The sequence below is a fragment of the Hyperolius riggenbachi genome, chromosome 4, assembly GCF_040937935.1.
Source record: "Hyperolius riggenbachi isolate aHypRig1 chromosome 4, aHypRig1.pri, whole genome shotgun sequence".
NCBI lineage: Eukaryota > Metazoa > Chordata > Amphibia > Anura > Hyperoliidae > Hyperolius > Hyperolius riggenbachi.
Genome location: NC_090649.1, coordinates 129,934,419 through 129,954,953, shown reverse-complemented (window position 1 = coordinate 129,954,953; position 20,535 = coordinate 129,934,419). Strand labels below are relative to the sequence as shown.

At 44.3% G+C, this 20,535-nt stretch overlaps 1 protein-coding gene across 13 annotated transcripts in view; it reads right to left on the bottom strand.

Annotated features, from left to right (window-relative positions):
* Positions 1 to 20,535, bottom strand: part of KIF1A (kinesin family member 1A) — a 246,538-nt gene that overhangs the window by 146,422 nt on the left and 79,581 nt on the right. For all 13 annotated transcript variants that reach the window (XM_068280653.1, XM_068280654.1, XM_068280655.1 and 10 more), the window contains exon 2: positions 14,894 to 15,002. In XM_068280653.1, coding sequence (XP_068136754.1) covers positions 14,894 to 14,999 — 106 coding nt within the window. In that variant the 5' untranslated portion in view covers positions 15,000 to 15,002. The remainder of the gene's footprint in view (positions 1 to 14,893; positions 15,003 to 20,535) is intronic.

Sequence of the window (20,535 nt, the reverse complement as noted above, 5' to 3'; positions counted from 1 at the left end):
TCTCCTGAATCTGTACCTTATCTGTCTGTGTGTTAACAACCTGGCTTGCCGACCTCGAGAACTGACCTTACTGTTAGAGGCAGTTAAGTACGTATAATTGGGTATTGTCCTTTTTAGAGTGAAGGATCAAAAACACAAAGTCCTCTTAAGGGCAATCCACCTTGCCCACAAGACCTCAATATTTTTATAGAAAAGGACTTAAAGGAATACTATCGATGTATGCATTTATTTGTAAATGCTGTATGTTGTAGCACACATTAGGACAAGTACTAGGAGCAATCTGATTCCTCACACAGCTGTTCCTCTCAGCTGTAAAATCCTCGGTCAGTTTTGGTGTCAGTGTTGGATACAAAATGTATCTAATACTGACGGCTCCCAGAGGGCTAGACCATGTCTGCACAGGGGAGTTGCTATCAACTCCTCAGTTTATAGTTTAATTATCACCTTGCTGAAAGAATCTTATTGATATGGTGGTAAGGGGTTAAAGATTCTAGCAATGTGTGTTTATTATCTGTGCTTCTCTTGACTGATAAAGATACTAATAATGCTAATTGTAGACAGTGGTCTGCCTCTCTCAGCAGCTTGTAAAGTGGATGCAGCCTGGAGTGAATGCCTCAAGCAGGCAGCCAGTCTGAGTGTAAACACAGACTAGTGTTATAGCTTGTTATATTCCAGCAATATTCCAGCTCATTTAGTTACCTGTTACCACCTCAGATCAGCCTGTTTCTCCTCATGTCTCCTGCATGCTGTGAGTGACACAGTGACATATATTTGTGAGCTGTGTGACAGAGTAACCAAGCAGCTCAGGGTGACCCAAACTACTATGAGCTGTGTGAGAAATGCATTTTTAAGCAGGGATAGCGAGAGAGAGACCTGTGTGAATAAATAAAGTGCCCCTAGCACTAGTGGTAATGTGTACACTAATATAGAGTATTAAAAAAAAAGTCATTTCAATCGATAGTATTCCTTTAAGTTCAAAAAAATGAGGAAGTACAGTGCAATTTTGGCAAAATCTTATAGAAAAATTTTATTGGTACAAAATATCAAAAATTCGTTAAAAAGCTTCTTCAATTCCACATAATAAGTCTTCATGTAATCAATTATATACCATAAGACATGAATAATTGAAGCTGATTGGTAGGTATTATATTCTGGCTTGATGCAACTCTGAATAGGTATTGTATTTTACAGGCAACGACACGTTCGTTTCGGGCTCTTTATATCGTATGTATGCTCTTTATATCGTATGTATGTAGGCCGTAATACAAATTTCTAAAAAGCAAGCAATAAAAGAAAGCATTAAAAATCAGAATTCCAAGTGGTAAGCTCAAGAGGAGCAAAGACAAAGAGAAGAAGCCCCACCATTGTGGTTTCTGGTTTGTAATACACCTGGTTCAAAGCATTGTTGTGAACCTGCATACCAATAAAGAAAGAATTAAGATGTAGACACCAGACCTTAAGGTGGTTACAAGGAAAGTTTATACCAGAGAAAAAGAGGGAGACCAGAGAGAAACTATAGTTCTTCCATAGTAGTACAAACCCATAACCAAAGTAGGCCTGCATCATGGACTAGTAAATATCAGTCCACGCATCACTGCATATGCCTAAAAATCACTGGAGCCATAAGAAATTTGAACGAAAGAAAGAGAGACACCTGAATTTATTGAAATGTCAAATATCAACTGTTGCAGTCTAATGAAAATACGATTTAGTAAAGATATCGTTTCAAGTGCAACATTTTAAGCACAATATAGAATACACGAGCACAAACCTGTATGGCACAGTCAATCAGCACAAAGGCCAGAAAAATACAAAAAATAGCACAGGCATCCAGGCCTACCAGATGCACATGGGAATGAGCATGAGAATGTGAGTACGCTGGCACGCATGGTAAGAGCATAGAGGGGTCCCGATTGGCCAATAGCCTGCGCAGGCGTACGGAGCCCTTTAGGACGCCAAGTAAGGATATTTAAACAGCGGTAAACGCCATTGAGGTTAGGCCTTCCATCCTAGCAGCGTTCTCTCCCCTTCATGCCTTGGAAGAGTAAGTATGGCTCTCATTCTTTGGTCTATTTAACCTATGGAGAAACATTTTCTTGTCATAGTACCTTATGGGGGATCCCCTTATGTGAGTGTATAATTTGAACATTATGATATACGGAGGGGTATGTGCTCTGGCTCTGGCTCTATGGGGCGTGGGCTGTTGTATTTTTAGAGTCCTTTTCGGCACCATGTGTTGGGGTACCATTGCCTTATATCCAGTGTATACATATATATACTTTTTCTGTATTTCCACAGATTCCCATGTGCATCTGGTAGGCCTGGATGCCTGTGCTATTTTTTGTATTTTTTGTATTTTTTTTTTGTGCTGATTGACTGTGCCATACAGGTTTGTGCTCGTGTATTCTATATTGTGCTTAAAATGTTGCACTTGAAACGATATCTTTACTAAATCGTATTTTCATTAGACTGAAACAGTTGATATTTGACATTTCAATAAATTCAGGTGTCTCTCTTTCTTTTGTTCAAATTTCTCATGGCTCCAGTGATTTTTAGGCATATGCAGTGATGCGTGGACTGATATTTACTAGTCCATGATGCAGGCCTACTTTGGTTATGGGTTTGTACTACTATGGAAGAACTATAGTTTCTCTCTGGTCTCCCTCTTTTTCTCTGGTATAAACTTTCCTTGTAACCACCTTAAGGTCTGGTGTCTACATCTTAATTCTTTCTTTATTGGTATGCAGGTTCACAACAATGCTTTGAACCAGGTGTGTTACAAACCAGAAACCACAATGGTGGGGCTTCTTCTCTTTGTCTTTGCTCCTCTTGAACTTACCACTTGGAATTCTGATTTTTAATGCTTTCTTTTATTGCTTGCTTTTTAGAAATTTGTATTACGGCCTGATGAAGGGCATACATACGATATAAAGAGCCCGAAACGAACATGTGTCGTTGCCTGTAAAATACAATACCTATTCAGAGTTGCATCAAGCCAGAATATAATACCTACCAATCAGCTTCAATTATTCATGTCTTATGGTATATAATTGATTACATGAAGACTTATTATGTGGAATTGAAGAAGCTTTTTAACGAATTTTTGATATGTTGTACCAATAAAATATTTCTATAAGATTTTGCCAAAATTGCACTGTACTTCCTCATTTTTTTGAACTTAAGTCCTTTTCTATAAAATTGTTAGAGGCAGTTCCCAGACCTGTTAGTGACACCCTCTCACTGGTGTCACTCACAGTCTGTCCTTCCTACTCTCAGCCTAGCTCCTCCCCCGAGAGAGTCTAGGCCAACGGAAAGAACATACTTCTGTGCAATACTCAAAGTATTACTGTTGCACCTAACACTCACTTGTTATCTCAGGTGTCCAGAGGTTAGTAGATATACAGTATCTGATTATCGATGATACTGCAGATCATCAATAATCGGGTATATTCTGTATTCTCGGTGATACTGCAGTTCACCGGTAATCAGACCCTCTCTGTGTTACACCGATCGTTACAATAAGTAGTCAATACTCTTGCCCTGCAGCTCTGTGCTTCATACAGGAATGCTATCTACATGGGGGTTGTACGTTCTCTACATACTCTTATAGATTACTTCCAGGCACTTTGATTTCCAGTTACACTAGTAAGATAACTGACTTCCTCCCGAGTTGGCTATAGAATATGGTGTGGATCAGAGGTGTAGCTAAGGAGCTTAAAGAGGAACTTCAGTGAAAATAATGTAATAAAAAAAGTGCTTCATTTTAACAATAATTTTGTATAAATGATTTAGTCAGTGTTTGCTCTTTGTAAAATCTTTCCTCTCCCCGATTTACATTCTGACATTTATTACATGGTGACATTTTTACTGTGGGCAAGTGATGTAGCTGCTGCTAGCTGTTTTGGCAGTTAGAGACAGCTGTAAACAGCTATTTCCCACAATGTAACAAGGTTCACAGACAGGAAACTGCCAACAGTACCTCGGTCCTCAGAGCTTCTTGTGGGAGGGGTTTCACCACAATATCAGTCATACAGCACCCCGTGATGGTCTGTTTGTGAAAAGCAATAGATTTCTCATGTAAAAGGGGGTATCAGCTACTGATTGGGATAAAGTTAAATTCTTGGTTGGAGTTTCTCTTTAAGGCCTCTAGGAAAGTATTACTTTGGGCCACCCAAGCATTTTATACATAACAATTGATATGGCACAACAAAAACATCCAAAGTATGAGAGGTGTAAGAAGAGGAAGGCAACAGTTTGTTAATGTTTTCCACTATTCAAAGCACTTATAAAAGTAGTCGTTACCGGTATAGCACCATCGAAGAGCTAATACTGGGGTTGAGGGAGGGCCCCTAGTGGGCCTCTCTGGTCCAAGGGTTCCAGTGCAGTCATAACCTCTGCATATCCTATTGCTACGCCACTGGTGGGGACATGAGATTGTGAGGGATGCTTGCACCTGTCTCATCATTTCCATGGCACCCTCTAGTCCAATCATAGATTCATCAGATCCAGCCATAACTATTTAATCTCTGTGTGTAACTTTTAGATCAGGTGCCAGACAAGTTGAAGATATGCAGTAGCAATGTTTTCATATGATTTTACTTATAAAATGATTAAGCAATTTTAACTGGTCCTCTATTTATTTATTTATGGGTTTATAGTGACAGGTCTGCTTCAAAGATGACAGTTGTCCAATCTGGATGGTTTTGGCTGGGCCAGGTGATGAGCTAATGTGCATGAGAGCAGCGCATAACTGCTGTCAAAGAGGAGAGTTATCTAGTGTCACGGACGGTTGCGGGGCCGCAGGCGCGTCCTTTAACCGCCCGTGAAGAAAAGCGATCACACTCGATTCTCTGCATCGATTGCGCTTCAAATCGATACAATCTGGGTTGAGTGTGTAGGGGCAGCTGAAGTCTTTTTTTTCAGCAGAGAGATAGCACCAGCCCAACTGCTGGATGGCTCTTTTGATATGCTAATGAGCCTGGGCCCAGAGAGTCCCTGGCTTCAAGCTGTGCTGATGGCCCATCCATCAGGTATAGACCATGACAGAAGCAATCTAGTTGGGAGAAAAGCCAGACCCTCCGGCTCCCTCCCAGCAGGGGAGCTGACACCTAGCTAGCTGCCCCAAACTTCAAAGAGCCTTTGCCTGGGAATGACCTGCTATCAATCCCAAATGTAGATCATATTCCATAAACGGCTATATGTATCATATTTTCTGTGTTGCCAGGCTGGCAGACCCTCCAAACTAACAGAGCATGTAGGGCCCGGTCTGGCGTTGGTTCTGAGAACATTTCAGAACCTTCTGAGGTAAAGACTGCCCGTTAGGCAGTTCAACAGTGCCCTAATGATACCACAGGGGTCCCACCCCTCATGTTTGGTATCAGGCTGCTGGGTACATCGAGGCAGACCTGAAAATATTAGTAAATCTGCCCTGACCTGTACGGTTCTGTGAGATAGAGCCCATATATGGTTAAGGCATGATTTCTGGTCCCCCAGGACAAGGGGAGGACTCATCTCATGTTCTAAGGGGGTGTGTGGGCCCGCCCTCACTCCCTCCTACTGAATCAGGGGCATAAGAATGGCAGAGGAGCCAAACTCAGTGTCCTCCACCCTGAAAACATCTTGAACTCATCGGTGCCAGCTTGAGGATATACTGGCATCCACCTGGTCTGAACTCTGAACTTTGATTGAAACCCAGAACTCTGAACTTTGATTGAAACCCAGAACTCTGATTTTTCCCACAAAAAGGACATCTTTCCAGGAACTAAGTATTTTTCTCCCTTCTTTTATTTTTTATACTGGCTATAACTGTTTTAATAATTGTTGATTTTAATAATCGTCTGTATATATTAATTATTTATATTGCGTGAATAAACGACTTTCTCCAAGTCATTCAGTGTCCGCTACCCTGCTTATCAGCACACACAGAGCTTATCCCGGGTCTCTGAAGATACGCTACTGTTTGTTTGTTGTTGGCTAGACAGAATACCGTGTGTTTAACCGTTTTATTCGCAGGACTAGTCAGTCAGTAAATCGGGTCCACTGGCCCATACCAGTGGTGGTGGCAGATACCGTGGAATCGTGTGTACGTTGTAATTACCCGTGTCTCACAGGCTCCCTTCTGGGTTGTCTGCGGCTAATTCTTAACGGTTCCTGCGCATTGACTGCGACCAGAGTTCGCACGATCTGTGCGCTGGCACCGTTTAGAAGGCTAAGTGCGGTCAGCCACTAGGGCTCCTGTGACATCTAGCATTCTAGAAAATCATGCCAGTTCACTGTATATCTTCCCCAAGACAAACCGCTCCAGCAACGTCAGCTGAGCACTGAGCTGAGCATTCATGTTAATGTGCAAGTCTGGATGCAGAGGGCCCTGAGCGTGGTTGGTTCGTGCCTTCAGACTGAATTAATCAGCCGCCGGATGCCATGGCTCTCAGTCTAGGAACTACCAGCCCTGTTCAGTTGCTTTATATTACATTATATAATATTAGACCTGCATAAACTGTGCGGTGCTAGTGGTAATCAGGATATTATTTTCATACGTTCCTCACTGACATTGACCAGCCTCCTCTCCCCTCTCCATTCTCAACAGTGTGGGATTATGTGGACACACAGGCTTGCTTTGTTCACTCAGGAAAACAGTGCCCAGTCAGCATGTCCTGACTGGTGCCAAATCCCTCTGACACCACACAAACACAAAGCAGTGCAGCTGAAAGATTGAGCTAAGGGACACAGGAAAATAAAGAGGTCATGGGCATTGAGTTTTACATCACCAGATAATGGAGGACAAGCTAAAACCTACAAATCCCAGAATGCAAATGGACTCTTTCCAAACCCTGGCTCCCTCTACTGGTTACTATGGAAACAAAAAGTGAACAAAATATTAAACACCTTCGTTGAGGAAGACTAGGTCTACCACATGAATTCAGGAAGAGAGGACCAAATAACTAAGTTTATTTCCACCACTACACTAATTAATGGTTGATATACAGGCACTTTTGCCTACGTTCACAAACTAGAATCTAAAGATGGTTATCAGAGATTCAACTAATCCAAGCAGATGCTAATAGGCCAATACATTAGAGCAAATCTGAACAGAAAACAAACTTAGAAATAATTGTATGTGTGGTACTGATGGTAAATAGAACTCTTCTGGAGTCTCATAATCTTATTTTCAGTTTAACGGCTGTAATTCTAAGTGTGTACTTCAAACAACAGCTTTGTCTGGGTGATTTAAAATTTTCTTCAGTCAGTTCCCACACAGAAAACTAGTGAGCTTCTGAATGTTTCAGCACTATCCAGTAATCAGGAGTGTTTGTTCGGCCAGATACAAGTGTTTTGGATTCTATTTACTTTACAGGAGACCTGCCTCTGAAATTGATGGCTAGTCTAACTGCCTGATCTGCATAGATAAAGCACTGGTTTATAAAACTTTGCAATGAAAAATGATCAATAAAAAAGGGAACACGGACAAGTCCTTAGTAGTCCTGGTAATATATGTATGTTTATCTCATCATGTCACATGCCTAATATTGTGTAGGTCTCAATTGTACCACCAGAATAGCTCTCACCCATCAAGACATAAAGTCCACAAGACTTCTGAAGGGGTCTTGTGGTATTTAGCAGAAGATATTTTAAATCTTTAAATTGTGAGATGTAAACTCTTCAGATCGCACTTACTGTACTTTTGTAGCATATTCCTCTTATGTTCTGGGGTATTTGAAGGCCAAGGAAAACATAATTCATCACATCAGGGCACCTCCTTCTATTATTCAGTGCTATATGGGTATCTGCCCTCTTTAGGCACTTTTATAAGTAGATGGGGTCAGCATGGACGCTGTGAATGGTCTGCAGCAGGGGCGCTTCTGAGCATAAGCAGTACAGCTCTGTGCCTAGAGCGTCAGAAAGGTCAAAGGGCGATCTGTTTTGAATCTTTAACCCTCTTATGGCATGGCCTCTTTAAGCCAGGAGAGCTCCATCGGCTGGGGCTCACGCTGGCTGCATGCTTCTACAGGCTGCGTGCATACACTTCCCCTCTCACGCTGATGGATTTGTTACCCTTGCCGCCGGCCAATCAGTGAAGAGGGTGTGAAGAGCCTCCAGGATCGTTAGGCTCCGCCCTCTGCATGTTTTGTCGGAGGAGTGGAGAGCGGGAAGGATGCTTCATGCTTGTAAGGGAGGGAAGGGAGAGAGGAGCAGGTGCTCTGCAGGCATCGTTCAGCCTGGCTCCCGTGACTATAAAGTGGAGCGTACTTCTAAACAGTGGACCTGCATGGAGGGCCCTTTGATCTGCAGATCATGCTGCTAACAGTAAGTGCCAATCGCCAGTCACGGGCGAAGCCACACCCCCTACCACGAAGTCCCGCCCCCGTCCATCATAGGCTCCGCCTCCCCACCCGGTAAATGTACTGCTCACACCCGGTAAAAGCCTGCCACAGCAATAGTGTGTGGCAGCCCAGCAATATTGTGTGGTGCCTCTCTAAAAACTGTAGCTCCCTGTAACCTTCCACCCTCACACCTGACAGCACCCTGTGATCTCTCCCCCTTCCCTAGCAGCACCCAGTAACCTCTCCTTCCACCCCCTAATAGTACCCTGTGAACCCCCCCCACACACACACACACATAGCAGTACCATGTGACCTCTCCCCCCACTCCCAGGCTGTACCCTTTGACCTCCTCCCTTTACTCAGCAGCACCCAGTGATTTCTACCCCCTTAGCAGCAGTCAGTGACCTCCCACCACCCCCAGCAGCGCCCAGTGACCTCTCCCCCCTACCCCCCAGCAGCACCTAGTGACCTCTCCGCCCAGCAGCACCCAAGTGTCCTCCTCTACCTCTTGGCAGCACCCGGTGACCTCTTCCTACCCCCCAGCAGTATCCAATGACCTTCCCCTCCCAGCAGCACCCAGTGACCTACATCCACTCCTCTGCATCACCCAGTGACCCCTCCCTCTAGCAGCACCCAGTGACCTCTTCCTACCCCAAACAGTATCCTGTGACCTCTGCGTACAACCCCCCCCCCCTCCCCAAACACCCAGTGACATTTCCCCACACCTTGGGAGCACCATGTAACCCTTTCCTACTCTTACAGCAAACGCAGTGACCACCTCCCACCCCCACCCCCATATCTGCCTTACCCGTACTCTTCCCCCAGCAGCAGCCACAATGAACTCTCACACCTCTCAGCAGCACCCACAGGTGAACTTTCTCACCTTGACGCCTCCCACAGGGGTCAGGATATCTGCGTTTGATCTGTGGGGGACAGAATATCTGCATTTGATCTTTGGGGACATGGAATCTGCATTTGATCTGTGGGGGACTGGATATCTGCATTTGATATATGGGGGACAGGATATCTGCATTTGATCTGTGGGGGGCAGGATATCTGCATTTGATATATGGGGGACAGGATATCTGCATTTGATCTGTGGGGGACAGGATATCTGCATTTGATCTGTGGGGGACAGGATATCTGCATTTGATCTGTGGGGGACAGGATATCTGCATTTGATCTGGGGGGGGGGCAGGATATCTGCATTTGATCTGGGGGGACATGGTAACTGCATTTGATCTTTGGGGGACATGGTATCTGCATTTGATCTTTGGGGGACATGGTATCTGCATTTGATCTTTGGGGGGCAGGATATCGGCATTTGATCTTTGGGGGGCAGGATATCTGCATTTGATCTGTAGGGGGCAGGATATCTGCATTTGATCTTTGGGGGGCAGGATATCTGCATTTGATCTGGGGGGGGGGGGGGGGCAGGATATCTGCATTTGATCTGTGGGGGACAGGATATCTGCATTTGATCTGGGGGGGGGGGGGCAGGATATCTGCATTTGATCTGGGGGGGGGGCAGGATATCTGCATTTGATCTGTGGGGGACAGGATATCTAATATCCAAACATGTTTCAAGGTGGCCATGTTATCTGCTGATTGCAATTTTTATTTAATGGCATTATTTTCATGGCATTATAGCATGGCATTTTATCAAATGGGATGTAACACGTTATTCCACTGCGCTCAAACGTGATGTAACCACAATGATACGTCGGGTCGTCCACCAGAAGCTGCTCCAATATACTCTGGGACCAAAGTATTGTGCTAGTAAAAGATAGAACAAGAAAAGAGAAGGAGCGCTCTCTGGTGCATTAACCTTTTTAATCTTTCTCTCTTTCGCAAGGTAAAAAATAAAACGTACACAATTCAAATATCAATAAAACTTGTCACACAAGGTGTATATCACCATGTCCTGGAGGTGGTGTCCCCTGCTTGTTCGCCTCCACTCTATGGCCAGTAGCAGCGGGAATCATATCTGACGAAGGCGTAGAGCGCCGAAACGCGTCATGACGTACTAGGCGCAGGGCAGCTGCCGACACTTCCCGTGTTCCTGGCCCCGCTGGCGCTACCGGACCTCCGGATTCCCGCTGCTACTGGCCATAGAGTGGAGGCGAACAAGCAGGCGACACCACCTCCAGGACATGGTGATATACACCTTGTGTGACAAGTTTTATTGATATTTGAATTGTGTACGTTTTATTTTTTACCTTGCGAAAGAGAGAAAGATTAAAAAGGTTAATGCACCAGAGAGCGCTCCTTCTCTTTTCTCGTTCTATCAAATGGGATGTGTTGTAGTTGATATAATGCAATAAACGTAATTGCATATTCTATACTGTTTGATACTGGCCCATTTAAAAATGGCAGGAAGCACATTTGATGGCCCCAGTTCAAATAAAATGTACATAGAAAGTAAACATTAATATTGTAGCATTTCAATGTCATGATATAACCACTTCAGTCCTATCCTAACAGGCGGTAACATATTTGCATATGCCATAATGCTTGTGAAAAAGTATTCTGAAATGAATACCGTTTTACTTGATAATCTGATCCTGAAATGTAAAGGACATGATACCTTAAGTTGTTCTGAGGGGACATGATGTTGGGACTTGTAGTGAGGGTGCTGTTTTTAAGGTGCATAGCTTCAGCATGTGCTGTATGGCAAACCTAGGCAGTTGCCCAGGGCCTGGAGAGAGTCTAGGGGCCTGGCGATTGCTAACCCCCACCAAATCTCCCTAAATAAGCTAGGTGACCATCAGTGAAGGGCAAAATGTGTTATCTTGCCTAGGGCCCCATTTCATAGTTATGCTTTATATCCTCTATTAGTCGACCTAAGCCCTTTTCAAAACGTCTCTAGGTCTGTCACCGCGGCATGTCAGCACGCATGCGCCCACCCGGCCCTCTTGCTTGTCCTCGTCCTGTCCCAACGGCTGTCAGTGTGGCACATGGGCGGTAGCGCAAAAGCACTGACATAGGGACATGGGACGCAGAGACACTTGCCAATTATTATATAGGATAATATGTGTTTATTTATTTTTTATAGTGGGGGGGGGGGGGGGGCGCACCACAGGATTTCTTGCCTGGAGTGACAAAAAGGCTAAAAGCGCCCCTGGTCTGCAGCTACACATCCCTACATGCAGCAAGCTGCAGTGCACTGTGTTTTGATAACCTTTCTCTCATTGTGAGCAAAACATAGTTTTGGCAATTTGTGCTACAGCACCTCTTCTGTGGGATTTGATCAGGCAGGATAGCTGGTGTTCCCCAAACACTTCAGTGAGGCTAGGGTGCCCTTGATCCTGTCACTGGTTTACTTGTTCTCCTTGGGTGTACCACTTTTGGTAGATACTAACCACTGCAGAGAACTAGAATACCCCATAAGACCTGCTATCACAATTACCAGTATGCCTTTGAGTTTCTGCTGGTGGCAGCATTTCTGGACTTTGCATGAACTTATGTTACCCACCAGCAAATGAACATATACTGTATATGATGATGATAATGTTATCCATTCAGTCGTATCTGATTCTTGGTGATTCTATGGGTTAGCTCTCCCCATGCTGTTTGATCTTGTACCATTTCTGCCAGTTGCCTTAAGCTCAATCCTGTGTCAGTTTTGATGGTGTCAAGCAAACGTGTTCTCTGGCGGCCTTGTCACCTTTTGCCACTGGTCAGTCCTAGCATTAGGGGCTTGATTCAGTTTTGCATGCACCGCTTAGCGTGCAAAATCAGCCGCTTCACGTGCAAAGTATGCTTTTTACGCTACTTAGCGCGCAAAGCGGTGCGTGCAAAACTTTACGCGCGCTGCACAAAACTGTACGTGTGCAAACTCTTACGCGCATATTACTATGTTCAGAGCCAGTTTGCACGTGCTAAGTGGCTTTTCACTGGCGTGCTAACACTTAGCACGCTTTTGTGCATCAAGCCCTAGGTCTTTCTCTAAGGAATTTGATTGCATCACGTTGCCGAAATATTTCTGGTTTTGACCCTTGCATGTCTGACTAATCGTCTGCCTTTTGTTTATGTTTACCCCCTTATGTACATATATTGCAAGAATTGTGCAGCGGCTTATTGCCTTGTATATTTCTGCTGTAGATAGTTAGTTAGTTAGGGTTGGTCTCCTGGGATCTGTGGTGCACTGTGTGTTTTTTGATTGTGTAGTTGTATGCATATTGTCCTATATATAATATATTGCATTTTTTTGTACAAATAAAACAAAACAAAACAAAAAACAAAAACAAATTTATTCACTTTGGTTTTGACCTCAGTATTTTCTGCAGAATGCTCTCTTGGTTCTGTTTAGTCACGTTAATGATCTGCATGCACAGAGCGTTCATCTGCCTTTTGGAGATACTCTGACACAATAATTTACTCATTACAACTTGAACCGTCTCAAAGTCTTTAAGATTCTTACATTTCCCTTTTTCCTGCTTCCATGCATTGCTTTCAAAAACTCACTGCTTGCTTGCTGCCTAAAACATTTGTCTGTTTGGCTGGTGCCATGCTGACAGGTAATTAATGTTATTCACTTCCCCTGCCATAACCATGATTTATGGTGTGGTGGCTAGTACTTTTGTAGTGCTAGAGGCCTGCATTCAATTCCTGTATCATGTGCAGTAGAGCTTGTATGTTCTCCCTGTGTTTGCATGGGATTTCTATTATCACATGTTCTTACAGAAGAAAAGTGCTTAGATTCATTGCATTATCATTTCATTCCCCCAATGTACAGGCCTGACCTTTCGTAAAGCAAACCTAAAATGAGGAAATTGACTTCTGTTTTGATGCTTACCTAAGCGGAGGTAAGCCTCTGGATACTATAGAGCCCTCCTGTTTCTCCATGCTGGCTGTTGTTCCTGCGCTGTATCCAATTAAACTTTCTCAATCTGCAACCGATTCAGTAGTGTTTGGGCAGCCTTCGGAAGTACTAGGGGACAAAACTACTTCCAAGGTTGCCTGAAGACTGCTGATGCTCTATTCAACCTAGCAGGTCAAAGAAGTTTAAGAATCTATTGGGCTTGATTCACAAAGCGGTGCTAACTGTTAGCACGCCTGTGAAAACCCCCTTAGCACGTCTAAACAAGCTTTTCGCGTATAAAACTTTACGCGCGCAAAACTTTATGCGCGTAAAGTTTTAAGCGCGTACTGCACAGAGCGCAGGGCGCACCGTGCGAAGTGCCCATTAAAGCCTATGGGACTTAGCGCGCGTAAAACTTTGCGCGTGTAAAACTTTACGCGCGCAAAGTTAGCGCGCGATATGATTGAGAAATCCGGTGCTAACCTACTTACTTTTTTTCATTTGTCCATTCTACTAAAGTTGTACAGAAAGTCTGTATCAATAATATAGTGTTATGTTGCAGCATGATACTCCAGAAAAATATGGTATATTACATTACTGGAGCTTTTACATTTATAGTTTGTATCCCCCAACCACCACAGATTAGCCCCCTCAGCAGAGTTGCCATCAAACCTGTCCAGTGTAACAAACAGGCAATCCAAAAGTTAAAAGTCACTATTACTTTTCTTTTTGATAAATGATCATTCCCAAATGTATCTGACTTTTATTTGGTACATTGCCATACAAAAGAAGTTGCAGAGCATGCTGGGTTGTCCCTTTTTGCTTCTCTACTTGACCCTCAGACTTAACCAATGCAGCCTGATTGGCTAAAGCCTCTTTCCCTCCTGTTTTCCCCTCCCACACCTCTGTTCCTCTCTAATTGGCCAATATGTCTCATGCCGAGACAATGCACTTTCTATTGCAGAGCTAGGTTGGAGTGCCTGAAGACTGGGAGGAGGGCGGGCAATGCATACATAATCAGGCAGAGGGGAGTAAGGAAGGAAATGACATCAGGATTGGCTTCAAGATAGACACAGTTAAAATGGAGAATGCTAAGAAGGATTTTCTCTTTTTTTACTGTAGAAAAATCACTAAAATAAAAACGTGGACAGAACAATACATATGTTATGTAAGTAGAGCAAGTATTTATCTACTTATATATGTGGGGATTTTTTTTCTGAGATAGTATGGCTGACAGCTCCTCTATAAGGGACAAAGCTAGAATGCTGAGCTACATTCCCCCATTACACACACATACTTAGGGTGCTTATACATAGTACAATAAAAACACTCTATTTTCCCATTTATTCAACCAAAAGGATCGAATCAAATGAAAGATGAAAATAAACTTTTTTTTTTTTGAGCAAAAAAAAATAAACGATTATCCAGTTTTTCAATAAATATCCGATCAGACATCTTGGAAAAATCTTTATATTCAGAATAATCAAACAAAATTATCTAATCACAAAAAAATATGAAACAAATGTACCATAAGAAAGATGAGTACATAACATGTAGAGATGATCAATAAGATGCAAATAATTTTAGCTTGCATTCTAATGTTTTGCAAGACATACGCAGCTTGGAATTGGGCCAATCAGGTGCACGTCTTGACAATTCTGATTGGCCCAATCCCAAACTGCATACAATTTGCATCTCATTTGTATGGCAGCCGGAATTAATAGCATCTCACTTCCCCCCTCTAGTGACAGAGCGGACAAATACTCACTGGTTGTGCTCCCAGACATCTGGATGATACATTTTGAATCTTTTCCAATTTCACGCGAGTTGAATGGCCGCACTCTGACTGCGACCTTCACTGACGCTCCCGCCATTTCCTAGAAAGGAGAACACAAGATAAACGTTTGCAATGTGTGAGCTTACACAGTCCAGGGTAAAAAAAACTTCCATCAATACATTTTTTTATTGAGCATTTTGCATTTAAAGACAATGTAAAGTGATGATGAACAATACAATTAAATACAGTACATCAAAAGAAAAAAATGTGTATAACACAATCTAGAAAATAATAACAACCAGCATCACTGAAAGACAAGGTAGCATTAAAAAATCAAATAAAAGATAACATTAGATGATGATGATGATGCATGATCATAAGGAAAAGATAAAGAAAAGATAACAATGGATAGAGAAGTATATCAGTGAAAGAGAAACACCAATATAATATCCTTTGCGAACAATGAAGAGTTATTGCAATCATGAAGATTTGGTTAATATGCAATATGTCTCGCATGCACCCATTACACTAGGCTTCTAGGGCTGAATGCATGGTGTGCATGGTGACTCAAAGCCGACTAACAGGCGGGCATACCTCCCAACGTTTTAAGATAAGAAAGAGGGACACTTAAGCCACGCCTCTGCCACACCCCTAATCACACACCCCGCACACCCCTAGGCACGCATACCATAAAAATGTAATTATAAAACAAATATGTTGTTTTATAATTCAAACCACACTGGTCCTTAATATCCTTGTTCATTTTCCTTCATATGTACATTTTGATATAAGAAATATATCAATTTAAAGGGAACCAGAGATGAACGTTTCACACAAAATAAGCATATCAGTTGATAGCTTGTAAAGAATAAATGCTCTACCTGATAATTTCGCCACTCTGGTGTGCCTTTTTTAGTGTTTTTTATCCATTATTGCTCCAGGAAAAATCAAATATGGCCGCCGGCTCATATCCCTTCTCCTTCCGGGTTATATGAGTTGTTCTGGATGTGCTGTCTAGGCTATATGAGACTATGCTGCTATCTAGGCTAAATGCAGCCTTTCATCTATGTGCTTTCATTTTGGTATGATCTGCCTGTAGGAAGTGTCACTGATAATAACTGCAGTTTCATTCCTATGAGAATCTAGTGCACACAGAGCACACAGGGATCATATTACAGCCACAGAGCTTCTCTCTCAGGAGCAGCAGCCCCTCCCAGTCATCACAACTCTCAGTATGCAAAGCAGAAGATCTAAGCCAGGAGGGGGAAGGCTTGGGCTTGAAAGGACTCCACAGAAGAGTGACTCAGCTATAATGATTCCAGGTCAAACCTCGACTGAATAGTCGATGGATTCTTATCACAGTTGCTAATAGACTAATTAAGCAGATAACAATGAAACTAAAAGCAGGGTAGGTGTTTACTGTCATGTTCCCACTGATAAATGTAATAAAATACATGAGGGTGCTTCATCTCTGGTTCTCTTTAAAGAACGGGAAAAAAAAGATAAGAGTCAATTAAACACATCTTTCAGTACAAAAATACATATATTTACATAGATCTGTACATCAATTTTGAAAGAGGGGCGAATAATAAAGAAAGAGGGACAGAAAAATTGGGTTCCCAAAGAGGGACTGTCCCTCCAAAAGAGGGCGGGGACTGCAAGCAGCAAACTGCAACACCTGTGTCTTTGTTTTGGGAAGCCAAAACTACATGTAAATAGTCCAAGGTTTTATGCATCCCCTCATCATCTGCCAGTGTGAGAAGGGATCCCACGGACATTGCATGAACCATTTCACAGGAAGGGCTGCTTCTTCTCTGAACTAACGACAGGGCGATGCCTGAACCTATGTACAAAACTAAAGCACACATGACATGAGAGGACTATGGAGGCTGCTATATTCATTTCCTTTTAAGCATTACCAGTTGCATGGCTGTCCTGCTTATCCCTTGTCTATAATGCTTTTAGTCATGAACAAACATGCAGATCAGATGTTTTACTCTAGTATGACTGCATTTGCCACATACATGTTTCAGGTGTGTGATTCCCTAGCGATTCTCAGCAGGACAGCCAGGCAATTTTTATTGCTTAAAAGGAAATAAATATGGCAGCTTCCATATTTCTCCCACTTCAGTTCTTTAAACTAAGGCTTCAATTCACGGAGCATTATCAAACGTTTATCAAACACTTTATCAAACGTTTGATAATTTACCTCATGGGTAAAATCTCATTTTAAATTCACTAAGGTGTTATATATTTATCGAATGTTTTACTGATAAAACGTTTGATAAATATATAACACCTTAGTGAATGCAAAATGAGATTTTACCCATGAGGTAAATTATCAAACGTTTGATAAAGTGTTTGATAAACGTTTGATAATGCTCCGTGAATTGAGGCCTAAGTGTAATTTTTAGACATACAACACAATTGCTATGTATGCTGTGTGTGCAGATGTATTACTCATCAGTGCTACTAAACGTGGCCATTCCCTTTATAAAAGCTATATTGTCACCAAGAGCCAGGCCTTGTGATCCAGAGAAACAGAGACAAACAGCCATTGTTATAGTTTCCTGCTTTGCCCGCAGATCTGAATCCCCTAAGATAGCTGATTTGCTGAAGAAGATGTGCAATGAAGCACAGTAAGTTTATATCACATATCCCATTTGTGCACACTGAACTCATGTTTAAAGTGACAATTTTACTGCAAATTTCCTTCAGTAAATGATTCGCTATGCATGATAAGTAGATGTTTCCCTATTCATCACAAGTAAAATGTGATCTCCAGGCCGCACTCCCCCGCAGATTTAAAGTACCCCCGAACTGGTCCCCTCCTCCCAGATACTTTTAATAGTGTTTTATTATTGGTGCTGTGACTAGCACACAGCACCATCGTCCCCCCTCCAGCGCCCCCTGTAGCCCTCGTTCTGCTCAGTTGTAGGCTTCACTGAGCAGAACGTTGAATATGGGCAGGAAGGAAGTGGCAGTTCTTCCTCCCCTCTGCCCATCCATAATTATGCCCCCTCCACTCGCCGCTATTGTTTCACATTTAATACACAGCACACAGGGGAGCTGCGCTGTGTGCGGGCTTGTGATATCAAGGTCAGATATCTCAAGACGAGCAGATTGGGGCACAGGGGGCACTGGAAGAAGGAGGATGGTGCTGTGTCCTAATCACAGCACAAGTAATAAAACAATATTAAAAGTATCAGGGAACAGGTTAGGGGTCAGGGGTACCTTAAACAGGTGCAAGATTAGTCCGCCAGAGCACCAGGCCGGACACAGATCCAACGAGGACCAGCACTCTCCAAAAAAGTCTTCTCAAAACAGACTTCCTTTTATTTAGGATCTTCACATATAAAGCAGTAAAATCTAGAGAACATTAATAGCTATTGATAACCATCAAAGATGGTTCATTAACAAGCTCTGTCCTCCAGATCAAGAATAGGCTGTAAACTTGGCAGTAGGGTAGACACAGAATCACAGCATCAAACAAATTGGCGACAGACGGGGGAGGACTGGGACCTTTTGGCCTGGGGGGACAACACAAACTAGAGGCCCGTTTCACGGCATCCCCAGCCCAAAGCCATATCTTTCTTGTGTGCAAATCTTCAAATTGTGATGACTAACAGCCCCAGACACACACACACACACACACTATGTACCTGATACCTAACCCCATTTCTCCGCACAATCTACCTGTCTGTGTCTGATGCCTAACCTTAAAGGAGTTATCAGGCTTTTTTTTTTTTTTATGAAAATAAGTGCTACTTACCCAGGGCTCGTCCAGCCCCAAGCTCCCAGCATGTCCCTTGCCGCAGCTCTGCAGTCAGCTGTTCGCTGCCGCTGCCTCCCAACCCCCGGCGATGACGTCAGGCCGACTGCGCCTGTGCGAGCGGCGCTGTCAATCACCGCCACATGGAGCAGAGCGTACTGTGCAGACGCAGAACTACTGTGCCTGCGCAGTACACTCCGGTCCACGTGGCGGTGATTGACAGTGCTGCTCGCACAGGCGCAGTACAGGCCGACATCCAGGTCGGTCTGGTGCCATCGCCGGGGACTGGGAGGCAGCGGCAGCGAATGGCTAACTGCAGAGCTGCGGCGAGGGACATGCTGGGAGCGTGGGGCTGGAGGAAGCCCCGGGTAAGTAGCACTTATTTAATTAAAAATGCCTGATAACTCCTTTAAACAACCCCCCCCCACACACACACACAAACCTACCTACCTGGTGATGCCTAACCCCACTCCTGCCCACCCACCATACAAACGACTTGTCTGACACCTACCCCCCCCACCTCCAAATACCTGTTTGACAGTGCCTAACTGCCTGCCTCCCCCCTCCCCTGCCGCCAATCACACCACAAGAAGAAAAAACGTTCCCCCTCAGGCCAGGGTCAGAATGGGGATGATTATCACACACAAAAAAACTGGGCACTGGCCTGGGCAGAGAATTGAATTTGACAGCAGTAGCAGGCAGGCAGCAAAGTGTGAGTAACTCAGTGACAAGAAGGGAGAAGAAGTACAGGAACAAAATTTATAAAAACCACCTTCTCCTCTGGCAACCTGGACCCGACCTCCTCTATCCTCCTGTCTCCTCAGTCCTACACCTCCTCCTCCTCCACAGCAGCAAGCAGCTATAGGTGGCATCTCCAACTCCCAGCCCCCAGAGTGTCCGACTCCTCCAGCAAGGACAGCCAGCCAGCCAGCCACTCGTAGCCGCAGCTCCAGGCCCCCAGCCCCCCCAGCACAGAAAGCTGAAGAGTGATACAGCTCACTCCGACAACACCTCAGGCACAACAGCACAGGGGAGGACTGTGTCCGACTCCTCCAGCCAGCCACACGTAGCTGCAGCTCCAGGCCCCCAGCCCCCCCAGCACAGAAAGCTGAAGAGTGAGACAGCTCACTCCGATGACACCGCAGGCACAGCAGCACGTTGCGGGCGGCAATGGCTCCAGGCGGGGGGCGGAGTCAAGCAGGGTCAACCCACCGGGCCGAAGAGGACCTAAGCTATTTGTGTCCTTGTGCCGCTCACATCCACCGCAGGCGCAGCCACGCACAAGGGCACACCACGGCCGGCCGCCTCAGCCCCTTCTTTGATTGGATACTTTAACTTGCCGGGAAATATCGCGCGAGGTTGCGATCCCCACTGCGAACCTGTCACCTGTGGTATGTCTGCAGCCGCTGCGTATAGCAGCGGCCGGCCCTAATTACTTAAGATTGGGGCGGCCCGGGGGGCAATTGCCCCCCGTCCCCCTGGGCCAGTCCTCCCCTGCAGCGGCCGGCCCTAATTACTTAAGATTGGGGCGGCCCGGGGGGCAATTGCCCCCCGTCCCCCTGGGCCAGTCCTCCCCTGGCGACAGACACCAGCCTAGAGCTGTTTCGGACTTAACTCCCATCCTCAAGCCCTACTGCCACGCTTACAGCCTATTCTTGATCTAGAGGACTGAGCTTGTTGATGGACTATGACCATCTTTGATGGTTATCTAATAGCTATTGATGTTCTCTAGATCTGTCATGATTTTACTGCTTTATATTTGAACAGTCTAAATAAAAGGAAGTCGGTTTAGAGAAGACTTCCTTATTCCCTATCACACACCTGCCCATCTATGGCCACACTGTGCTAATGTGTCCCCAAA